Source organism: Kogia breviceps, chromosome 9 (assembly GCF_026419965.1).
Source record: "Kogia breviceps isolate mKogBre1 chromosome 9, mKogBre1 haplotype 1, whole genome shotgun sequence".
Lineage (NCBI taxonomy): Eukaryota > Metazoa > Chordata > Mammalia > Artiodactyla > Physeteridae > Kogia > Kogia breviceps.
The window spans coordinates 13,710,604-13,732,942 of NC_081318.1; the positions used below are offsets into that span (position 1 = coordinate 13,710,604).

Here is a 22,339-nt window from a genome sequence, read left to right on the forward strand (position 1 = left end):
TTATTGTTAAATCACTTCTTAAACCAACAAAATTGCTGGCCGCTTTTAAAGATTCTTTTGTGAAAAGTAACATTTTATTATTCTGAAAGACACATTCATTTTTCAAGGAAGGAAGGGGCTGTTAGTTTGCCCTTGACCTGAGTCTGATGAGTATTGTCACTTATAATTCCAGAAAAAATGAAGAGAGGCTTATATCCCCAAACATTAATCAGGGTACTCTTCCAGACTGCTCTCTGTCTGCTAAATATAATTTGGGAATTCTGAAGGAAATGTGTACGCCAAGTCACATAGGGTTAAGAAAGAAGCACTGCTGTAATTAACACTGTGGTGTGCAAGTTCTAAAATGAACCTCGAGTCTCTTGAGAAAATATCTGTTGTGCCTTCGACATTCTTGGCTGGAACTCCATACTTTCTGGGAAATAGCCAATACAGAATAAGGCCTTGTGCTTTTAAAACATTGCTCTCCGTTGAATAAGCATGTGACATACTCTTATCACATATTGAGACGGTGCTCAAGACAGGTCTACTTGAGAGTCTGGTGACGGCTTCATCCACCAGGGGATGCATTCAGTATCCTGTCCCTAAATCTAGGGCATCCTAATTGGAGGCAGCCTCCATTGCCCAAGTCTAGACGCTGTCCTCCAGCCTATCCAAGAAGCCTTTGGGATAGCTCAGCACCTGGAATCCCCTGGAGCTGCCTTAAGGCTTATGTACTCTGCTATCGCAAAGGATGCTTTCTTCTGCCTGAGTGCCCTCCAGCTTCTACAGACTGGGCCATATAACTGTCATCTACTTCTGAGTGAAGGGAAGTATCTCCTGATGAACATGTTGGTATGATCATACTAGAAATGTAATAGAAAGAAAACTGAATCTGTTAGAAGAAACACTGTTTAAATCTGAGCTCCAGTATCAATTTTCTGCCCTACCTATGAGTTATTTACTCTGTGTACCTTAATTCTTTTTTGGGAGACTGTAATGTGACATTAAGTATTTTGTAATATTAACTGTAATTTTCAAAATCATTTTCTAATTCATTAAAGATTGAGTTGTCCTTGTACGAGTCAAAAAGAATGTAATTGTCCAAATTCATTATTAGGTTCAAAACATGATGCTCTAACAGAATTAATTAACTTGTCACTGCATGTTTAATGCTTTTTTCTCTTCACAGACAAGTTGCACAATTCTATTTATTTCACCATTAATAGTGAGGGAAATATGCTATCTTATGCAAAGACGACAAGCTCGCATATTGAGTGGGTGACTGGTGCCCACAAAAGAACAAGAATAATAGGAGACACATCAGGACTGTTTCTTTTCGCTCACCTTATTTTGGGGTTGTCTTAAGAGCTCCAGCATAACCTCAGATTGTCAAGCCTCTTTCAACAATGTCAGCCACCGGAGATGCTGACCAGAGTGAAGGCTGGGCTGTTTTTCTACACTACAGGAATTATTGTTAATGATTTTTATCGCCGTTGTTTCATGAATGTACTGAATGGCCTATGAATCTGCCAGCGTCTTTGTTGGCCTGTGGAGGTTTATCCCTTTAACCGTAAATGCTGTATTGGACTTGGACCCAAGTTCTCCAGCCTGGAAAGCTGAGTGACCACAAGGCAGTCAGGCATGGTTTGGATCAGTGACGTGCTCCACGAATAGAAAGGATCGTTGCGTTTTGCTTTGGTCATGATTTTGCAGTGCGTGCCTCGTCTCTGAAGCATCAAATCCGGATAAAGCACTCTAGCTGGGTCCAGCGTAAGCCTGCCTTGGACAGAGAATCCCTTTGTTAACCATGGTGGGAGAAATCACACTCCTTGCTGATTGGCTCAGTCACTCTGTATGTGCTCTAAAGTCGTTCAGCTCCAGAAGCAGAAATATCTTCAAGTGATTGTCAGCTTGTTCTCTTCCGTCTTCATTCAGAATTCCCTTTGACTCCTGGAAGTCTTTAGTCTTCCTTTCAAGGACCATAAGGTACCTCAATTGTGAACATGCCGGTGTGTAATTTACAACTGAAGTACTCAACCCCAGATTTGTTCTCTGGGAACTTTAGGATCCACTAGGAAGCTAATCTGCTTAGCCCTATTTTCAGAGGATTGATCTCTGTCGCAGCTGGGTTCCTTGCATTACCTCAGCAGAAGACTAGAATTAGAGAAAAAAGAAAGACCTTTTGGCCCTGTAAGTGTTAAGTATGTGACCCTTGAATCACATTAATGGATTACTAGGGCCTGAGGTGTATCTAGGTATCTATTCTTTAGAAGTTTGTAGAATATATGTCTTCAAGGCTGTGAATTCTATACTAATTATCAATACTTTAAGGTCATACTGTATATATATTTTAAATCATGGAAGTTAACAGGTGAAAAATGTGCAATTTTGAGGGCTGCCTAATTTGCATTGGGTTAGGGAATATTTTTCAACCTCTTGCTTTATACTCTCAAATGTGGTGCGTTTATGAACTTGTTAATGTTATTTAATCAAGCAGATTTCCAATCAGTTAATAGCTCATTACTGACAAAAAGGGAAAATATGAAACACAGAAAGGGAAAATAAACTGACTTTTATAATAAATATCTGTCCACCTGGTTATTTTATATATACAGTGAGCTCCGCGCTGTAGAACGTGACTCGTGCCTTGCAATTTCCTGCTACTGAGTGTTCCCTGGTGACCATTCACTGACCCTACAGTGTTGCCAGATTGTACAGGTCTATTTCTACTACATTCTGTGAAAGCCTTCCCTTCCCCTTTGTGTGATCTTGTGCTAAGTTTGGATGAGTTGCCTAGTTGTAATTTAAGAATCATCCGTAGATGAACCCCATTTTTATTATTTAGCCTCTGCCTGACATTTGGCTGAGTTTCCTATCACCCCACGCAATCAGTATGGTCACATCTTCGTATCCTGACACCAACCATTGTTTTCTTTCTCAAGTTTAAACTTAGCTGGACAAGTGTTCTTCTGACCTCTCTGTAGCCCCCAAGTTGTACCTGAAATGAAATTACAAATAAAACAACTGCTGGGCACTGAATGAAATTATATCTTGCACTATGAGTATATTTCCTATTGTTCTCTTTCTGGCAAGCTACATACATGTTATCTTTAAAGAACTCCTAAGAGTTAACTTTCTTATTTTTTTTTCCTTTGAAGAAAAGGCCATAGTGAAGGCCAGTTTGGAAAAGCATTCTTCTCTGACACCTCTATCCTCCGATATTCACTAGGTTGAAATACAGCGCTCTGGCCTGCCTTTTCTTGTCATATGGTGTTTTCTTTTCTCCTTCCATATAGTTTCAAAGGGGGAAAGGCCCCTCTCTACTCCTGCTTATTCTAGTCTCTGCTGCTTCCTGGAGGGCTGGTGTCCCAGTCCACATTCACACAGGAAATGTCTGAGGGCCCCCTGTGTGCGTCGTGAAGTTCAGCGAGATGGAGGGTACAGGATGCTCTTGTCCACTCCTTCCCTTTCCTTAACAACATCAGAAGTACTCCCTCCTCCCACATAGGTAACTGATAAAGCCATTTCTTATCCCTACTAGTTCTTCTGACTTACATCCTATTTTCCTTTTCACAACCAAATCCTTTGAGTTAACAGATGGTATCTGCTGCCTTCCTGGCTGTGCTACTAACTTCCTCCTCAACTAGGTAACTAACTGTATGTCTGTTCGTCCAGGACACTCCTGGTTTATGCCTGATGTTCTGACATAATTATCACGTCATAATTGTAGCACTTTCCTTTGCTCTTCCAGTCTCCTAGTTTGGATATGTTACCCTTAACCTCTGACCTTTTTTGCATCGCTCTCCAGAAACTGTGCAACTGAAGGTCATAGAACTTAGATATCTTTTTTTTCTTCGTTCCTTATCTTTCTTAATCCTCCTCTTACACTTGACTCCGGTAACCACTTCATCTTCTCCAGGACTTTTTTTCTTTGGCTTCTATGGCATTTTAATGTATTGAATCTTCTTATTTCCTATCTTTTACTGGGTTCTCTTCTCTGCTCACCCTCTGCTAGTTTCCAGTAGGGGTCACCAGCTTTCCCAGATGAGCTGTTCTTAATACCTAACAATAGCTCTGTTAAGTACTAAAGAGAGATAGGGCATCCATTTATATAATACTATCTGGTGTTTAGTTAACTGCAAGTCTCAAGGGAAGTGAGCTCAACTTATGTAACCTCAGCCCCTGTCCCATCCCCACCCAGACCACACTGCCAATTGGCTTTATGAATGGTTTTCAAATTTTCTAAGTCATAAACCCTTTTGAGAATCTGACAGCCATTTGCCCTCTCCCCAGATCAAAATGCACCTGTGAACAAACTTTCAAGGTCTATTACAGGGTGTTCACAGGCCAAAACTCAAAGCCTGTCCTTAGACCACAAAGTTAGAAACCTTGGTTGAGAGAATCAAGTGCCACCTGTTAGCCTGAGGTTTCCCACAATCCACCTTCAGTCTGTTTCTTTCTTTTTTTTAAAAAAAAAAAAAATTTATTTATTTAGGCTGCACCACGTCTTAGTTGTGGCGTGCGGACGCTTAGTTGCGGCATGTGAGATCTAGTTCCCCAACCAGGGATCAAACCCGGGCCCCCTGCATTGGGAGCACGGAGTCTTACCCACTGGACCACCAGGGATGCCCCTCAGTTTGTTTCTTTACTCAATCTCCTGATGTCTCTCTACACGAACCTTCTACAAAATCAGACTGGTTAGCTTATTACTTGACTACAAATGGCAGTGTGTATTCATATCAGTTTATCTTTTTTTTTTTTTTGGAAGCACCTGTGTTTTGGTTTGTTTTCTTTTTTTTTGTTTGTTTGTTTGTTTGTTTTGGTACGCGGACCTCTCACTGCTGTGGCCTCTCCGGTTGCGGAGCACAGGCTCCGGACGCGCGCGCTCAGCGGCCACGGCTCACGGGCCCAGCCGCTCCGCAGCATGTGGGACCTTCCCGGACCGGGGCACGAACCCGTGTCCCCTGCATCGGCAGGCAGACTCTCAACCACTGAGCCACCAGGGAAGCCCTGGTTTGTTTTTTAAATGAAAAAAATGTTTAATCGTGATAAAATAAATGTAACATAAAATGTACCGTCTTAACCATTTTAAGCATACAGTTCAGTAGTGTTGAGTATTAATATATTCACATCGTAGTGCTTACCTTCTAGTGTTGATTCACACTTCTGGTCTGTAATACTCCTTCTTAACTCTCTGCTTTCTGAATCTTAGTTTTTCCTCAAGACTTGGACAAGCACCATCTAGTCCAAGAAACCATTTTCCAGGCAGCCTCACTAGCTCCCCATCGTCTCGCCTTGTTTTGGTAGCAATAGCAATATTACTTATTCGGTCCTTAGCTGCTTCGGCCTAACCTGTTTTTATATCTAACTCCCCAAGGTGATTATTGGTCTTTTTTTTTGGTGGGGGGGGGAGTGCATCGGGTCTTCATTGCTGTGTGCGGGCTTTCTCTAGTTGCGGCGAGCAGGGGCTGCTCCTCATTGTGGTGCATGGGCTCTAAGCGCACGGGCTTAGGTAACTGTGGCACGTGGGCTTAGTAGTTGTGGCTTGCAGGCTCGGTAGTTGTGGCGCACGGGCTTAGTTGCTCCGCGGCATGTGGGATCTTCCCGGACCAGGGCTCGAACCCGTGTCCCCTGCATCGGCAGGCAGATTCTTAACCCCTGCACCACCAGGGAAGCCCTGATTATTGGTCTTTTTCTCCAATGCCTAGTTCCTTGGATGGTTGTTGCTGTGTAAATGTTGATCGTATTGGAAAAGGTGGAAGGAAAAGGAGTGGAGGGGGGCCGAGTGGAGTGTGGCTCCCTGACCCTGCATGTGGCTCTTCCCCTTGCTTTACAACATGACACTGCCTCCCACAGTAAATGGCCAGGTTATCAGGCCAGGCCGTGGGGCAGAGAATGCATTGTCCTCTCCTCAGGCTCTTCAGTAGCCGTATCAGCTCTCCTGGAGAGCTAAGCCACAGTGAAGGGCGAGCTTGCCGCTACAGAAGAAACCCCATGTTGTTCAAGCTGCTGTCTTTATTCCTGCTGCGTGTTTTCACTTGGCCCGTCCTCTTCCTTCCAGTTCTTTCTGTCCCTCTGAGCTCCTGATGTCCTACCTCCATGGGACTTTCCTTTTTTTTCTTAATTGAAGCTTAGTTGATTTACAATGTTGTGTTAGTTTCAGGTGTACAGCAAAGTGAGTCAGTTACACATACATATATATATTTTTTGCTTCAGATTCTTTTCCCTTACAGGTTATTACAAAATATCGAGTAGAGTTCCCTGTGCTATACAGTAGGTCCTTGTTGGTTATCTGTTTTATATATAGTAGTGTGTATATGTTCATCTCCTTGGAGCTTTTCCTGATTACCCCATTTCTAATGCTCTTTCCTTTCCTTAAAATTCTAGAGTCGTTACATAGACCGTGCAGTCTGCCTAGGCCAAGTGATTTTACTGCCTTATTTTGTTCTCTGGTTGTTTCTGGTTAAGTTGTTGTTTCCTCAATTAAATTGTGAGCGTGAAAGGGTCAACTCCATGTCCAAGGTTGCAGCAACCATCAATCAAGACAGCTGGTTTATCTTCCCTTGTGGCCTCTGTACTTTCAGGCACATCTTCCTTTTGCTTTTCCTTAAATGCCCTGATCATTTCTGGTGACCAAGTTTTTATTTATTGACTTATTTATTTATTTTTGGCTGTGTTGGGTCTTCGTTGCTGCACGCGGGCGTTCACTAGTTGCGGTGAGCGGGGGCTACTCTTCGTTGTGATGCACGGGCTTCTCATTGCGGTGGCTTCTCGTTGTGGAGCACGGGCTTTAGGCTTGCGGGCTTCAGTAGTTGTGGCTCATAGTCTCTAGAGCACAGGCTCAGTAGTTGTGGTTTGCGGGCTTAGTTGCTCCATGGCATGTGGGATCTTCCTGAACCGGGGCTTGAACCCGTGTCCCCTGCATTGGTAGGAAGATTCTTAACCACTGTGCTACCCAGGGAAGTCCCTCTGGTGACCAAGTTTGTTCCAGCATATGTCCAGAATAAATCAGATTCAGTATGAAGTTTATATATGTGAACACAGATAATACAAATCACCTAAATGGTTATATATGTGTTATAGATAATTCTAGGTGACTATATATATATGTAATTATGTGTTACATTTAACTATACACACACATATAGATATATACATATGTATATGTACATCAAGACTAATATTTGAAAGGGAGTTCTTTATTTTATTTTATTTTTAATTTTTTTGGTCGTGCTGCACGGTTTGTGGGATCTTAGTTCCCTGATCAGGGATCAAATCTGGGCCCCCTGCAGTGGAAGCCCACTGGACCACCAGGGAATTCCTGGTACACGACTTTTAAAAGTGCCCTCCCAAGGCTTCTCTGGTGGCGCAGTGGTTGAGAGTCCGCCTGCCAATGCAGGAGACACGGGTTCATGCCCTGGTCTGGGAAGATCCCATATGCCGCGGAGCGGCTGGGCCCGTGAGCCACGGCTGCTGAGCCTGCGCGTCCGGAGCCTGTGCTCCGCAGTGGGAGAGGCCACAACAGTGAGAGGCCCGCGTACTGCATAAGAAAAAAAGAAAAAAAGTGCCCTCCCATCCACTACTCTCTTTTATCCCCACTGCATTCATAAGGTAGGAGGACCCGTGGTTGTGGCCCTTAGATTTGAGAACGGAGGCTCTAAGAAGCTCATGGGTTCGCCCAGGGTCACACATCTAGTACATGACAGCAGGACTGAATCGAAACCCAGGTCTTCTGACTTCAGTGTTTTTTTCCGTGATGCCACTCGGCCTCTTCTCATTTGACTTTAATCTTGTCCTGGGCTTCCTTCCAAGGTATACACTGTACAAGGCTCTCGAATTCCAAGCGCCAGAGTCCTGCAGGTGAGCAGGGATGCCAGACGCTGCGAAACTTGGGCTTTTTTAAAAAAAATTATTTATTTATTTTTGGCTGCGTTGGGTCTTTGTTGCTGCATGCGGGCTTTTCTCTAATTGCGTCGAGCGGGGGCTACTTTGCGTTGCGGTGCGCGGGCTTCTCATTGCGGTGGCTTCTTGTTGCAGAGCACAGGCTCTAGGCACGCAGGCTTCAGTAGTTGTGGCGCGCGGGCTCTAGAGCACAGGCTCAGGAGTGGTGGTGCATGGGCTTAGTTGCTCCGCGGCATGTGGGATCTTCCCGGACGAGGGCTGGAACCCGTGTCCCCCGCATTGGCAGGCGGATTGGTAATCACTGCGCCACCAGGGAAGTCCGAAGCTTTGTCTTAAAACTGCCTGCAGCTCGCACCTGCTGCTGCACTGAGTGCCCCTCAGAGCCCCCCAGGGCGCCGCTCTGCAGCGCCTTCCACTCCAGGTTTGCCTTTTTAAAGAGCATCTCTTCCCTCTTTCCTGGTCCTTCTGCCTGAGGCTCAGGAAGATCTGCCACCTGACAGACTCTTGCATTGTGATGTCTTCTGTCCTTCCCCGGCCCTGGAGTCGGTGGAGGTGGTGATGTCCCATGCCCACCTGAGCCAGCTCTGCCTCTTTCCCCTTGACCAAGGTCCCTACTCTTACCCGTCTTTTTTTTTTTTTTTTTTGGTGGCACCTCGAGGCTTGTGGGATCTTAGTTCCCTGACCAGGGATTGAACCCAGGCCTCAGCAGTGAAAGCACCAAGTCCTAACCACTGAACTGCCAGGAATTCCCTTACCCTTCCTTCTAATGAATGTTTAATTAACTTTGAATGACGGTCTTATATCAAAAATGCCATTAGCTTTTTATTGCCTGCCATTGCCCTCTGATTAAAGAAATAACTTATTTTTCCCTTTTGCCCCTTCAGAAATTAGATAACAAGTAGCAGAATCATTTGAAACCATTTTAAATCCCATTCAATCACAAGGATGTTGTCATAACTTCATCATCAGTGAAATACTGATAAAAAGGCCACCCTGTTGGATGGGAATGTTGATCTGGATTGTAATGGGATAATTGTATTTAGGTAAAACGTTTCATCCAAGTACTTCAAAGGCCTTCACCTTGTTTAATAGTTATTATCAGGCTCTCAAGAGTGACATCAGGATACCATAGTCCTAGATTGTGTGCGTTTATGTGCACATTTGCTTATTTATTTAGCATTTTGTTTGTTTTCCTAGGCTCACCATAGAAAGTTTCAGGAACCTAACTCTTGCTGTGGATTTCATTAAAAAAAAAACGATACCTAAGGAATCGCATACATAACTTGCCTTTGTTGCATAGGATTAAGATGTGAATGGGGTTACAAAATAAAGAGAGACCGCTCTGGAGCCAGGAGGGTGGAGCTGGGGGATGAAGGAGCAGTGGCTGAAATAGAGGCTGAGGAGATACCCTTCCCCAAATGCCCCCAGCCGTGAGATAGGTTTCATCCTTGTTTGCTCTATTAGGTGGGTTCACATAAAGATGATTCTGTGAAAAAGGTCTTGGAGAGAAGATAATTTAACAGAACTTTTGAAATTCAAAACAAGCCTGTGTCCTGGCTGAGGGAACGGTCCCTATCTCTGCCATCACTTTGAGGCTGTTGAAGCAGCATCTGGATAAAGGGATGGGTTACTTAAGAGAAGAGCCTTTCAGAGAAAAGACTAGCAAAGATTTTTTTTTTTCACCCCCGCACCGTGTGGATCTTAGTTCCCCGACCAGGGACTGAACCCGTGCCCCCTGCAATGGAAACATGGAGTCTTAACCACTGGACGGCCAGGGAAGTCCCCAAAAGACTAGCAAGAGTGGCCGGCAGGGATGCCCCAGTGCTGGCCCCCTTTCCACATCTGTCTGCTGTTTGGTTTTCGCATAGCAGCTCATTTAATGCTGCAGGATCTAACTTACAAGGTGATTTTTAAAAATCAATGTTTATGTTTTCCTCTCTCTAACCCCCACCGCCAAAAGAAACAGTTCTTTCCTATTGGGCTCCTTTCCTCGTCTCAGCTGTTCATGCCTCTTGACTCAGCAGGGGGAGACAAAGTTCCAAAGACCCTGCCCGCTGCACCTGTCAGCACCAGAGAGCCACGTGTACTTCATTTCATTAGGACTTTACATCCGCTGGTTTTGAAACCCTCCTGGCTAGTTATTCTCTCAGAAGTTCTCAGTCCCCCCACCTGGCAGCCTTCTGTTATCACTGGTGATGCCCCACCTATTTTACTGAAAGATCAGGATTATCTGGAGTTTCTCCACTTGGGCATTTCTCTGTTTTGCACAGGAATTGACGGCTTAACTTCACTCTAAATTCCATTCCTTTTGATTAGCTTCTCTCCATCTTTTTTTTTCTAGTCTTTCAATCCTCCAGGCCTCTCAGCTGAGACCTTAACCTTTAACCTTCCCTTCCACACTTTGCTCTTACCATCCCCCTACTATGAATGGTAACGTGTTCTCCAAATGGGTGGTCTTCCCACACGCACCTCAGCCATGCTCTGCCTGTGAGGCTCTCGTTGTTAGATGTGTTCTACTAAGTGAAAATCTTTTTATTAAAAAAATTCATTTATTTTATTTGTTTTTAGTTTTGGCTGCATTGGGTCTTCGTTGCTGCACACGGGCTTTCTAGTTGCAGCGAGCAGGGTCTACTCTTCGTTGTGGTGCGCGGGCTCCTCTTGTTGCGGAGCACGGGCTCTAGGTGCGCGGGCTTCAGTAGTTATGGCACGTGGGCTCAGTAGTTGTGGCTCGCAGGCTTAGTTGCTCCGCGGCATGTGGGATCTTCCCGGACCAGGGCTTGAATCCGTGTCCCCTGCATCGGCAGGTGGATTCTTAACCACTGCACCACCAGGGAAGCCTCCCTGAGTGAAAATCTTACAGTGTCTTCCATTGGTCCTAATTCTTCCAAAGTAACACAGATATATATTTTCTCTTTATATATTTGAAGACAACTTCCCTCTTTCCCTTTCAGCTTTTTATGCTTCTCATCTTAAATTTTTATTGAAGCTATTCTCCCAAGCATTGCTTTCTGTTCAAAGCTGGCCGTCTCTGTTCTTTACTTTTGATGTCGTTAACTACCTTCTTATTCTTTGAATTCTACTTTTGTCTCCATTTTGATATCCCCTTTTCCTCCTCATCCTCAATCGTAAGAAAACTCTCTAGACAAAATGGTTTCATCTTCTGTGTTCCAGACACTCTCAGTCATACTCTATTTTTAGCTATGTCATCACTTGTCCACAAAACTCTAGAAAGTCAGGACTACCTTCTAATCATTTTGAAAAATCCTCTCATACAGTGCCTGGCAAGTAGGAGGTAGAACTTAGTTAATGTTTAATTTTTCTCTGTTCCAGTTCCAGTACTTCTTTTACACAGTTCACTGTTTCATATTTTTCTAAAACCTCCCAATGACGACCAAATTTTCCTCTCTAGCCCCAATTTCTTACTCATTTTCCAATCTTAAATTGCCTGGCGATCACCAGGATGTCCTGCTGGCGGCCCAATGTAATAAGAGTTCATTTTCTCACCCTAGTCCCTGCAAACCCACTTCCCATATAACTTTCCTAGTGGTGTTTGTTTAATAAGCTGCCTGAAGTATTTTTGAGTAACTTTAGGCATCAAGGCACATTTTGATCCTTATTCATTAAGTAACTCTCTTGCATTACTGGACCCGGAGTCTCCACTGTGCCATAATTCTCATTTTCTGGGTTGTCTTTAACTGTCAATGGTAACTGGCGTCTTCCCCAGGCCCCCAGCCTTAAGGATACTTTTGGATACATCTTTTCCTCTCTCCTTGTCCTCAGCCTCCAGGCATTGCTGATGCTTTCTCACTTGCTTTTCTGTCTTTCTTATTGATTTCTAGGCCATTTCCTCTGCCTGAATTATTCTCAATGGCCTTATCTTCGGTGTCCTCCTCTTCTAGCAGTCCTTCCCTGCTCCTGTCTGTGCTGTGCTCAACTCTCAGAATAATCCTGTTAAATAGTATTTTTGTGGTGTTATTCTCCTGCTCATGTATCAAAAAGGACTTTCTTTCCTGGATTAATGTTGAGATCTTGCATGACGCCTCATCTCTAGCTAGAAAATCTGGGAGACCAGAGATCGGAGGGTAAGTAGTAGTGACACCTCTCTTCCACTGATGTCTTTTTTTTTTTGCCATGCTGCGTGGCTTGTGGGATCTTAGTTCCCGGACCAGGGATCAAAGCCAGACCCCCTGCAGTGAAAGTGCAGAGTCCTAACCACTGGACCACCAGGAAATTCCCCTCTGATGTCTTGTTTGTGAAAGTATTGAACACTGCTCTTTCTTTGTATTTTTTTAAAAATAACAACTTTATTGAAATATAATTTACACATACATAAGTCACCCATTTAAAGTGTACAGTGGTTGGGGCTTCCCTGGTGGCACAGTGGTTGAGAGTCCGCCTGCCAATGCAGGGGACACGGGTTCGTGCCCCGGTCCGGGAAGATCCCACATGCCACGGAGCGGCTGGGCCCGTGAGCCATGGCTGCTGAGCCTGCGCGTCCGGAGCCTGTGCTCCGCAACGGGAGAGGCCTGCGTACCACAAAAAATAAATAGATAAATAAATAAATAAATAAATAAATAAAGTGTACAGTGGTTTTAGGGATAGTCATAGGTCCATCTAATTTTAGAACATTTTCATCACCCCGAAAAGAAACCCTGTACCTCTTAGCAGTCACTCTGCATTCTCCTCTTTCCCCAGCTTCTGGCAACCAGTGATTTACATTCTGTATCTATGGGTTTACCTATTCTGGACATTTTGTATAAGTGGAATACAGGGTCTTTTGAGATTAGCTTCTTTCACTTAGCCTAATGTTTTCTAGGCTGTTCTAACTGGGTTTTCTTAGATCCTGTATTTGTCTATTTGGTGTGCATTCATCAGAAGGCCAGCTGTCTTAGTTGTATCGTCTTATTTTCTGTATTCTTGATGCTCCGGCATTTGTGGGCTCGCTGCCCCTCCCAGGACTAGTCGGCTCTGAGAGATAGGAAAGGACTCACCCTGTAGCACACTTTTCGTGTGCAGACTATCCAGTCCAGAGCCCACACCCCGAACCAACCAGGAACCAACCCCGTCCTTTATCAGACTCTCACACACCAAGCTAATCTCTCCCCTGCCCTAAGTCAGACGAGGGCCATGTGCCAAACAACTAGGAGACAGCCCTTCCCAAAGCCTGCCAGAATTACTCAGACAAGTCAGTCCTAAACTCTTTAGCCTGTCCTGCCTTGCCTTTCCTGCAGAAAACACAATAAAGGCTCTGGCTCAGGCTTTCCCTGGCTCCTTCCTCCTCCTGACCCAAACTGAAGCTTCCCCATAGGGCCCGGTGGGTGTGGTGTGCTCGCCTTTCAGGCACTGTGAGTAATAAAAACCTTTCAATGGCACTGACCTCTCCTTGTCGTCACTCAGTCACTTCCATAAGCTAAAATCTCACACGTACAGTTGAGACAAAGGCTCATTTCTGTTGTCGCATGTATCAGTACTTCATTCCTTTCTATGACTGAATTGTGTGCATGCACCACATTTTGTTTATTCACTCATCAGTTGATGGACAGTTGGATTATTCCCACTTTTTGGCTATTATGAGTAATGCTGCTAGGAGCATTTGTATGTAAGTTTTTATGTGGATGTATGTTTTCAGGTTTCCTGGGTGCGGAATTGCTGGGTCATATGGTAACTATAATTAACACGTGGAACTGCCAAACAACTTTCTTTTTTTTTTAACGTTTTTATTGGAGTATAGTTGCTTTACAATGGTGTGTTAGTTTCTGCTTTATAACAAAGTGAATCAGTTATACGTATACATATATCTCCATATCTCTTCCCTCTTGCGTCTCCCTCCCTCCCCCCCTCCCTATCCCACCCCTCTAGCTGGTCACAAAGCACCGCGCTGATCTCCCTGTGCTATGCGACTGCTTCCCACTAGCTGTCTGTTTTACCGCACTGCTTTCTGAAGTGGCTGCACAGTTTTACAATTCCACCAGCAATCTGCGAAAGTTCCAATTTTTCCACGTCCTCGCCGGCACTTGTTATTGTCCGTCTGTTTAAAATTTTAGTCACCCTAATAGATCTGAAGTGCTGTCTTACTGTGGTTTGATTTGCGGTTCTCGCTAACGACTAATCATGTCGGGCATCTTTTCGTGTGCTTATTGGCCATTTGTTTGTCTTCCTGGACATGTGTCTCCTTTGCCCATTAAAAATTGGGTTATTTGTCATTTTATTGTTGTGTTGTGAGAGTTCTTTACATATTCTAGATACAAGTCCCTTATCAGATATATGATTTAATATATTTTTCCTATTCTGTGGATTGTCTTTTCACTTTCTTGCTGGTATCCTTAGAAACACAAATTTTTAAAATTTTGATGAGGTCTAATTTACCTGTTTTTTTCTTTTGTCACTTCTGATTTTGGTGTCATACATAAGCTATCTTTGTCTAGTCCAAGATCATGAAGGTTTACTCGTAAGTTTTCTTCTAAGACTTTCATTATTTTAGCTCTTACATTTACACATATGATCCATTTTGAGTTAATTTTTGTATGTGGTATTAGATAGAGTCCAAGTTCTATTCTTTTGCATGTGGCTATCATTATCCCGCTGCATCATTTGTTGGCAAGACTATTCTTTCCCCATTGAATTGTCTTTCTAAAAAAATTATTTATTGATTTTATTTATTTTGGCTGCGTTGGGTCTTCGTAGCTGCTGCTCATGGACTCTCTCTAGTTGTGGCGAGCGGGGGCTACTCTTCATTGCGGTGCGTGGGCTTCTCATTGCAGTGGCTTCTCTTATTGTGGAGCACAGGCTCTAGGCACGCGGGCTTCAGTTGTTGTGGCACGTGGGCTCAGTAGTTGTGGCTTGCGGGCTCTAGAGCGCAGGCTCAGTAGTTGTGGCGCACGGGCTTAGTTGCCCCGTGGCATGTGGGATCTTCACAGACCAGGGCTTGAACCCGTGTCCCCTGCGTTGGCAGGCAGATTCTTAACCACTGTGCCACCGGGGAAGTCCTGGTCTTCCTTAATTTCTTTCAGTGATGTTTCCTAGTTTTCACTGTACAAATATTGTACTTTTTCTGTTACAGTTATCCTGAAGGGTTGTTTTGTTGTTGTTGCTATTGTAAATGGAATTGTTTGCTTAATTTCATTTCATGTTGTTCATTGCTAGTATATAGAAATACGATTGATTTTTTGTATATTGACCTTATATCCTGCAACCTAGCTGAACTTCTTTTTCTTCCAATAATTACTTTGTGAATTGCTTAGGATTTTTCCTATACAAGATCACATCATCTGGGAATAGAGATAGTTTTAATTTTTCCTTTCCAATCTGGATGCATTTTATTTCTTTTTCTTGCCTAATTTCCCTGGTTAGAACATCCAGTACAATGTTGAATAGAAGTGGTGAGAGTAGCCTTCCTTGTCTTGCTTCTAATCTTAGGAGGAAAACATCCAGTCTTTCACCAGTAAGTATGATGTTAGCTGTGGGTTAACAAAGAGCCTCTTGCCTTTTTGTCATCCTATACTATCCAGTTTCTCTTTCTACTCTCTGACTTTACAGCATAGTGGAAGGAATGTGAACCTTAGAATCAGACTCGGGTTTGAATTGACTGTTTTCTTAATTCTACCAGGAAATGTTGAGTGTTAGAAATCAGTGAATAAAAGCAAATCCCTGCCCCCAAACTACTGCTAATACAGTGAAAAAGACTGTCGTATGGGTTAAATCTTGCAGTGTGATAAGTGCTGTGATGTGGGTATGCTCAGGGCAGTGAGGAGTACAGAAAACAGGTCCTTGGGAAGATTAGTACAACCTGAGGATACGATGCCTGAATTGCTCTTGAACTGTAGGAGGTGGGAAGGTGGCTGGATTCTGTGACCCACAGGTAGGTCTGCGAGGCCGGGGATGGAGTGCTTGCAAGTGAAGGGCCAGAGGTGATCCTGGAGTTAGCAGAGCCGTCTCATCAAGGGCCTTGCAAGCTTCCGAAGGCTTTGTGAGGACTGGATTTGTGTGTTAAACCACTTGGGCAGTAGGGAAAGAGATGGACTAGTGATGGGTGAAACCATGAACAGGGAGACCTGGAGACAGGAGGTTATTGCATAAGCAGGGGAGAATTGAGGGCCTAGAGTATGGATGGAGGAAAAGAGTAGAATCAAGGAAGATTCAAAGGTAAACTTAATAAGGCAAGTTGTGGGCTTCCCTGGTGGCGCAGTGGTTAAGAGTCCACCTGCCAATGCAGGGGACACGGGTTTGAGCCCTGGTCCTGGAAGATCCCACATGCCGCAGAGCAACTGAGCCCGTGCGCCACAACTACTGAGCCTGCGCTCTAGAGCCCGCGAGCCACAGCAAGAGAAGCCACGGCAATGAGAAGCCTGCGACCACAATGAAGAATAGCCCCTGCGCACCGCAACTAGAGACAACCCGTGTGCAGCAATGAAGACCCAACGCAGCCAAAAATAAATAAATAAAATAAATTTATTTAAAAAACAAAAGGCACGTTGCAGTTGACTGTGAGATGTGGAGGTGGATTTTGAGAGAATGATTCTTGGGTTTCTGATGTGGCATCTGGGTTGATTGGTGGATTACCTGAGATTCAGTTTCCTCATCTGTAAAATGGGAAAAATGCTTCACAGATAACCGTATATGCAAATCTCTGAGCACAGGCATGTGGTTGGGACTCAGTAAATACTTACCCTTTTTGCTTTAACCCATTTTGTTTCTGTTTTTTCCATTCTGTAAATGTAGGTCTTCCTTTGGTTCTACCTTCAGAATGCTTTTCTTTGCTGCATCCCACAGTTCCCACTGTTACCCCCATGCAGATGACCCCCAGATCTCTCTCTTCACCCTCATCTCTAAGTATTTTTGACTGTGTTCTGGGCATCTACATGGCCTCTTAGCCCTCGCAAGGGGGAACCATCCCCCAAATCTTCCTCCTCCTCATATCCATAGGCCTTTTAATGGCACTGTCACTTCCTCAACCACTCTGGCTTATAAATTCATCTTCTCTAGTGGAAAAAGCACATCTATCTCCGGTGGTTCCTAGTTTCCTGGAGTCTTTTTTTTTTTTTTTTTTTCCTGTGGCCTGCGTTGCGTCTTTGTTGCTGCACGCGGGTTTTCTCTATTTGCAGCAAGCTGGGGCTACTCTTCGTTGCAGTGTGCAGGCTTCTCATTGCGGTGGCTTCCCTTGTTGTGGAGCACGGGCTCTAGGCACGTGGGCTTCAGTAGTTGCAGCACGCAGTCTCAGTAGTTGTGGCCCACGGTCTTAGTTGCTCCGTGGCATGTGGGATCTTCCCAGACCAGGGCTTGAACCCGTGTCCCCTGCATTGGCAGGTGGATTCTTAACCACTGCACCATGGGGGAAGCCCTTCCAGAGTCATTTTGACGTATCTCTCTCTCTCTCTCTCATTTCCTCACATCCAGTGAAAATTCAGGCTCTGTTTACTCACCTCTGTAACGCTGTACATCCCCACTGTTACCGCCATCCTTCAGGCCTTCATTACTCCCACCTGAACTAGGACAGTAGTTCTCTGATTTCTCTCCCTTTTGATCCATCCCGACTCTCACCCTGTTGAGGATCTTCATTGAGATCTGCACACCCACTGGATCAAGCTGAGCTTGCAAGCTTGTCGTTAAGGCGCTGCACGTCGAAGCCGAGTGTGCCTCTCCAGCTCTGTCTCCCTACATCCTTGCTGAAAGCTGAGACAGTTTTCTGCACCTTTGGCATTACCCCTGTGTCTTCCCTTTTGGGAACTGTTGTTCTCCAAGGCACAGTTCATGAATCTTGCCTGAGTTTCATCAAACCAGATAATTCTCCTTCCTCATATCCTGTAGGACTTTGTGCTTACTTTTTACTTATTTATTTATTTTATTGAAGTATAGGTGATTTGCAATGTTTTGTATGTACAGAAATGTGATTCTGTTATATATATATGTATACACACACACATACACACTCATACAGTTTATCAGGTTCTTTTCCATTATAGGTTATTATAAGGTATTGAATATAGTTCCCTGTGCTATACAGTAGGTCCTTGTTGTTTATCTAGCTTATATGTAGTAGTGTGTATCTGTTAATCCCATGTTCCTAAGTTATCTCTCCCACCCCCCTATCCCTCCACCAATCACTATCCCCTTTGGTAAGCATAAGTTTGTTTTCTATGTCTGAGTCTATTTCTGTTTTGTTTTGTTTTTAACTTTTTACTTTATATTGGAGTATAGTTAATTAACAATGTTGTGATAGTTTCAGGTGTACAGCAAAGTGATTCAGTTATACATATACATGTATCCTTTTTCAAATTATTTTCCCATTTAGGTTGTTATGTAATATTGAGCAGAGTTCTCTGTGTTTTACAGTAGGTCCTTGTTGGTTATCCATTTTAATTATAGCAGTGCATGCATGTCAGTCCCAAACTCCTGAACTATCCCTTCCCCCCACCCTTCCCCCTTGGTAACCATAAGTTACTTCTCTAAGTCTGTGAGTCTGTTTCTGTTTTGTAAATAAGTTCATTTGTATCATTTTTTAAGATTCCACATATAAGTGCTATCATATGATATTTGTCTTTTCTCTGTCTGACTTCACTCAGTAAGATACTCTCTAGGTCCACCCGTCTTGCTGCAGATGGCATTATTTCATTCTTTTTTATGTCTGAGTCATATTCCATTGTATATATATACACCATATCTTTTTTGGGGGCCACACTGCATGGCTTGTGGGATCTTAGTTCCCTGACTAGGGATTGAACCCGTGCCCCTTGAAATGGAAGCACAGAGTCCTGAACACTGGACCACCAGGGAATTCCCAATATACCACATCTTCTTTATCCATTCATCTGTTCATGGACATTCAGGTTGCTTCCATGTCTTGGCTCTTGTAAATAGTGCTGCGGTGAGCATTGGGGTGCTGCATGTATCTTTTTGAGTTAGAGTTTTCATTTTTTCCGGATATATGCCCGGGAGTAGGATTGCTAGATCATATGGTAACTCTATGTTTAGTTACTTTGTGCTTGTGTGAAATGATTTGTGTACATATCTCTCCTACGAGATTTACTCTCCTTGAGGGTGCCTCCTTCATCTCTGTAACACCCACGGTGCCCTCCCTCATATCCAATAAATATTTGTTGGGGAATATCCTACATTTCTCATCTTCCTGAAGCATGAGCTTTGCTTTTCCAAATGCCCATCCCCGAAGGTCTGTGACACAGGCCGTGGTGAGAGGATGAAGGACAACTGACTTTCCCCTGTGGATCTTATAAATTAATACAGAGTAGTATGAGGACGTTACAAAGACTCTTTCTTATTTAAATTCCTGGTAACTGAGTCCCATAGCATTTGGTGAGTTTGGTAGAGTCTATACAGCACTTAACTCTTTATATGGCTTGCATGGATGTAAGTCATCATGGGCTGCATGGGAGCTAGAAAGATGGAGAAATTAATCCAAGTGCTGTGCAGTTATATAGAGCTGTAGGTACCAGTCTGATTTTTCCTTGTAGAATTTAGAACTTAAATTTACATACTTCTTGGGCACTTTCAGTCAAAATAAATAGCCAGGTGATTCATTTGGGAAATTCTACAAGGTATTCCCTGCCCTCCCCTGCTCCTCCCTGGAACGGCTTCTCAGCAAGGCCACCTCAGCTGGGCTTGGACGGAGGTGGCTCTCTGTCCTAGTCTCCTACGGTGATTTCCAGGAACTGAGAAGGGATGCAGGAAGAATAGAAAGCACTAGACAGTTTCTGTCTTGGGCTTTAAAAAAATGAAAAAAAGTCAGTTGCTACAGCACTTGTCTCCTGGCAGCCAGACAGGGAAGGAGAGAAACTGTGAAGGGTGCCAGGGTGCCAGCAAGTGGATCCGTGTCCTTGGCAGCGCTCAGAATAGCAGTCAGGCTCTCAGTGATTCATGACACGCAGGCCTGCCCACTCGTGGTCCAAGCGGCTGAGCACAGGGTGAGTCCGGCCTCCCGCGGCTTCCTCCCTGACTGCGATTCTGTGTCCTCCCCGGTCTCGCTGGGCTAGGAGCAGAGGGGAGGCCCGTGATGCAGGGGAGGCCGTGCCAGTGAGGAGAGGGTGCCTGTTCTGGACGGTTCCTTCCTGAAGGGTTTCCTGCTCCCGTCTGCGCTAAGCCCTAGGGAAATTTGGAGAAGAAGAGGAATCCTGATATTTGGAAGAGAGGGTAGTTTAGGGGCCTGTCTAAAATCGGGGCCACTTTGCCCCCTTGAGCTGAACAGTACTCCTACGCTGACCCTGCAGTCGTCCTCTTTGTGATGTCCTGCCCCTCTCCAATTGGATGGGCGTTCTGTTCTCTTGCTCTGTCCCACTCTCTTCTCTTCGTTCTTTTCTCTGTCCCTTTGCTCGGTAAGAATTATATGTATTTCTGAAATCACAGCTGTTGGATTTTTCCTTCTCAGGATGGTTTTCGACCAGGTGCATCCACGTCTCTTGGCTGGGCCTCCCCTATCCTGGTCCTAATGGAGAGAATAGCCCAGCGTTCTCCACTCCAATCCCCCAGTGTGGACCCAGGCCCGCAGTTCAACACCTTTGTTCCCCTTTGACCCGCAGCAGAATCGCTCGTTGAAAAATCATCCTAATGCCATGTAATGCTTAAAAATGCATGCTTCGTCGTCTGGTCGACCCGAGACAGGCCCTGGGGGTCTCAGGATCTCCTTCAGCCGAGCTCTCGTTCTCTCCTCAATGCAAGGCTCTTGCTGTGTGTCCCGCTTCACTTTTGTAGCAGGTCACTTTCCTCTTTGCCACTTTCCCAGCACTGATTTTCTTGGATCCACTCAAGTTAAAACTGAAGTGTCCCTGTTCCTTCTTCACAGCGGGAGCTCCTCGCTTCCAGCTCTGCGTGTGTCTGTCACCAGACTCGTTCCATGACACCTTATGGCAATGCAGACACAGCTAGTTTCGGTGGCTTGTCTAGAATGACATAGCACTGTCTGGGCGAGAATGATAATTTACTCTTTTAGAGGTTTTTAAATCAATTTATGTATTTCATTATTTTATTTTTATTAATTTATTGTTTCTGGCTGTGTTGGGTCATCATTGCTGCGCGCGGGCTTTCTCTGGTTACAGCGAGCGGGGGCTACTCTTCGTTGCGGTGCGCGGGCTTCTCATTGCGGTGGCTTCTCTTGTTGCGGAGCACAGGCTCTAGGCATGTGGGCTTCAGTAGTTGTGGCTCACGGGCTCTAGAGCGCAGGCTCAGTAGTTGTGGCGCACGGGCTTAGTTGCTCCGCGGCATGCGGGATCTTCCCAGACCAGGGATTGAACCCGTGTCCCCTGCACTGACAGGCGGATTCTCAGCCACTGCGCCACCAGGGAAGCCCTAGAGGTTTTCTATTTTCCCTTCCTTGTGGCTGCGTGGCATACACACTCTGAAGAGAAGGCGGCTTTAGTAACAAAATATCCAAGGGATTTTGTTTACGAAAAGAGCTGGACGGGATGAAGCGCTGGGGGCTGTGTGGATTATACCCTGCGCGAGGATAGGAAACAGGAGGAGGTTGCGTGTGAAAAACACTTCACTTTTGTGGGGTCACCGCTTGTAGTGAACATGACTGGGTCTCTGGGTCCCAGCTAATTGTAAGCCCTGGCAGATGACCCATTTATTTCCAACACATTACACAATATTTTAAAGCACAAGGGATAGTTATCTAAAATTCATTTCAATGAGGCAACTTGGGGCACTTAAATGTGAAGTGTTTTGAAGTCGCTTTCATTTTTATCTTTAGATCAATGTCATGAAATGGGTAGGACAGAGATTGAGGCCCACTGTAAAGTGAGGACACTGAGGCACTGTAAGTGAATGAATGAATAAATGAATGAGGTCATTTGGCATTTATTCCAAAGGGCATAGGCTTGGTTAGCACAGCTGGGACTAGACCCCTGATCTACGTTTGATTTCTTTTGGTTTTTTTAAAATAAATTTATTTATTTATTTTTGGCTCCGTTGGGTCTTTGTTGCTGTGCATGGGCTTCCTCTAGTTGCGGCGCGCGGGCTTCTCATTGTGGTGGCTTCCCTTGTTGCGGAGCACGGGCTCTAGGCACGTGGGCTTCAGTAGTTGTGGCTCACAGGCTCTAGAGCACAGGCTCAGGAGTTGTGGCGCACGGGCTTAGTTGCTCCGCGGCGTGTGGGATCTTCCCGGACCAGGGCTCTAACCCGTGTCCCCTGCATTGGCGGGCGGATTCTTAACCACTGCGCCACCAGGGAAGTCCTGTTTGGTTTCTATCACACTGCTCTCTTTTCAGGAAGCTTCTTTCACGTCAGAGATGAGATGAAGCCACCCCCAGGAAGACCTGTGCTCTGAGTTGTTTTATTAAAGCGGGAATGGGTTTCCTTGAATTATCCACATGCTCTTTCCTAGAGCGGTGCCTGTATCATCTGGAATTTATTCTAAGTCCTGGGAGCAGCCTGCCCTCTACAGTCCCTCAGGGCTCAGCTCCTCCGGCGCTGTCCCCACCTTCCCAGACCCACTCCTGCTGGCGCCCACCTG

At 44.9% G+C, this 22,339-nt stretch overlaps 1 protein-coding gene across 6 annotated transcripts in view; it reads left to right on the forward strand.

The window, feature by feature from the left end:
• The window catches only part of SLC37A3 (solute carrier family 37 member 3), a 90,164-nt gene that overhangs the window by 41,774 nt on the left and 26,051 nt on the right, over positions 1 to 22,339 (forward strand). For 2 of the 6 annotated variants that reach the window (XM_067041995.1, XM_067041996.1), the window contains exon 15: positions 7,792 to 7,839. The exons of 2 other annotated variants lie outside the window; for them this stretch is intronic. In XM_067041995.1, the coding sequence (XP_066898096.1) occupies positions 7,792 to 7,839 (48 nt within the window). Of the gene's footprint in view, positions 1 to 172; positions 3,033 to 7,791; positions 7,840 to 22,339 lie in introns of those variants that run through there. 2 more of the 6 variants (XM_067042000.1, XM_067041998.1) reach the window with 2 other exon arrangements.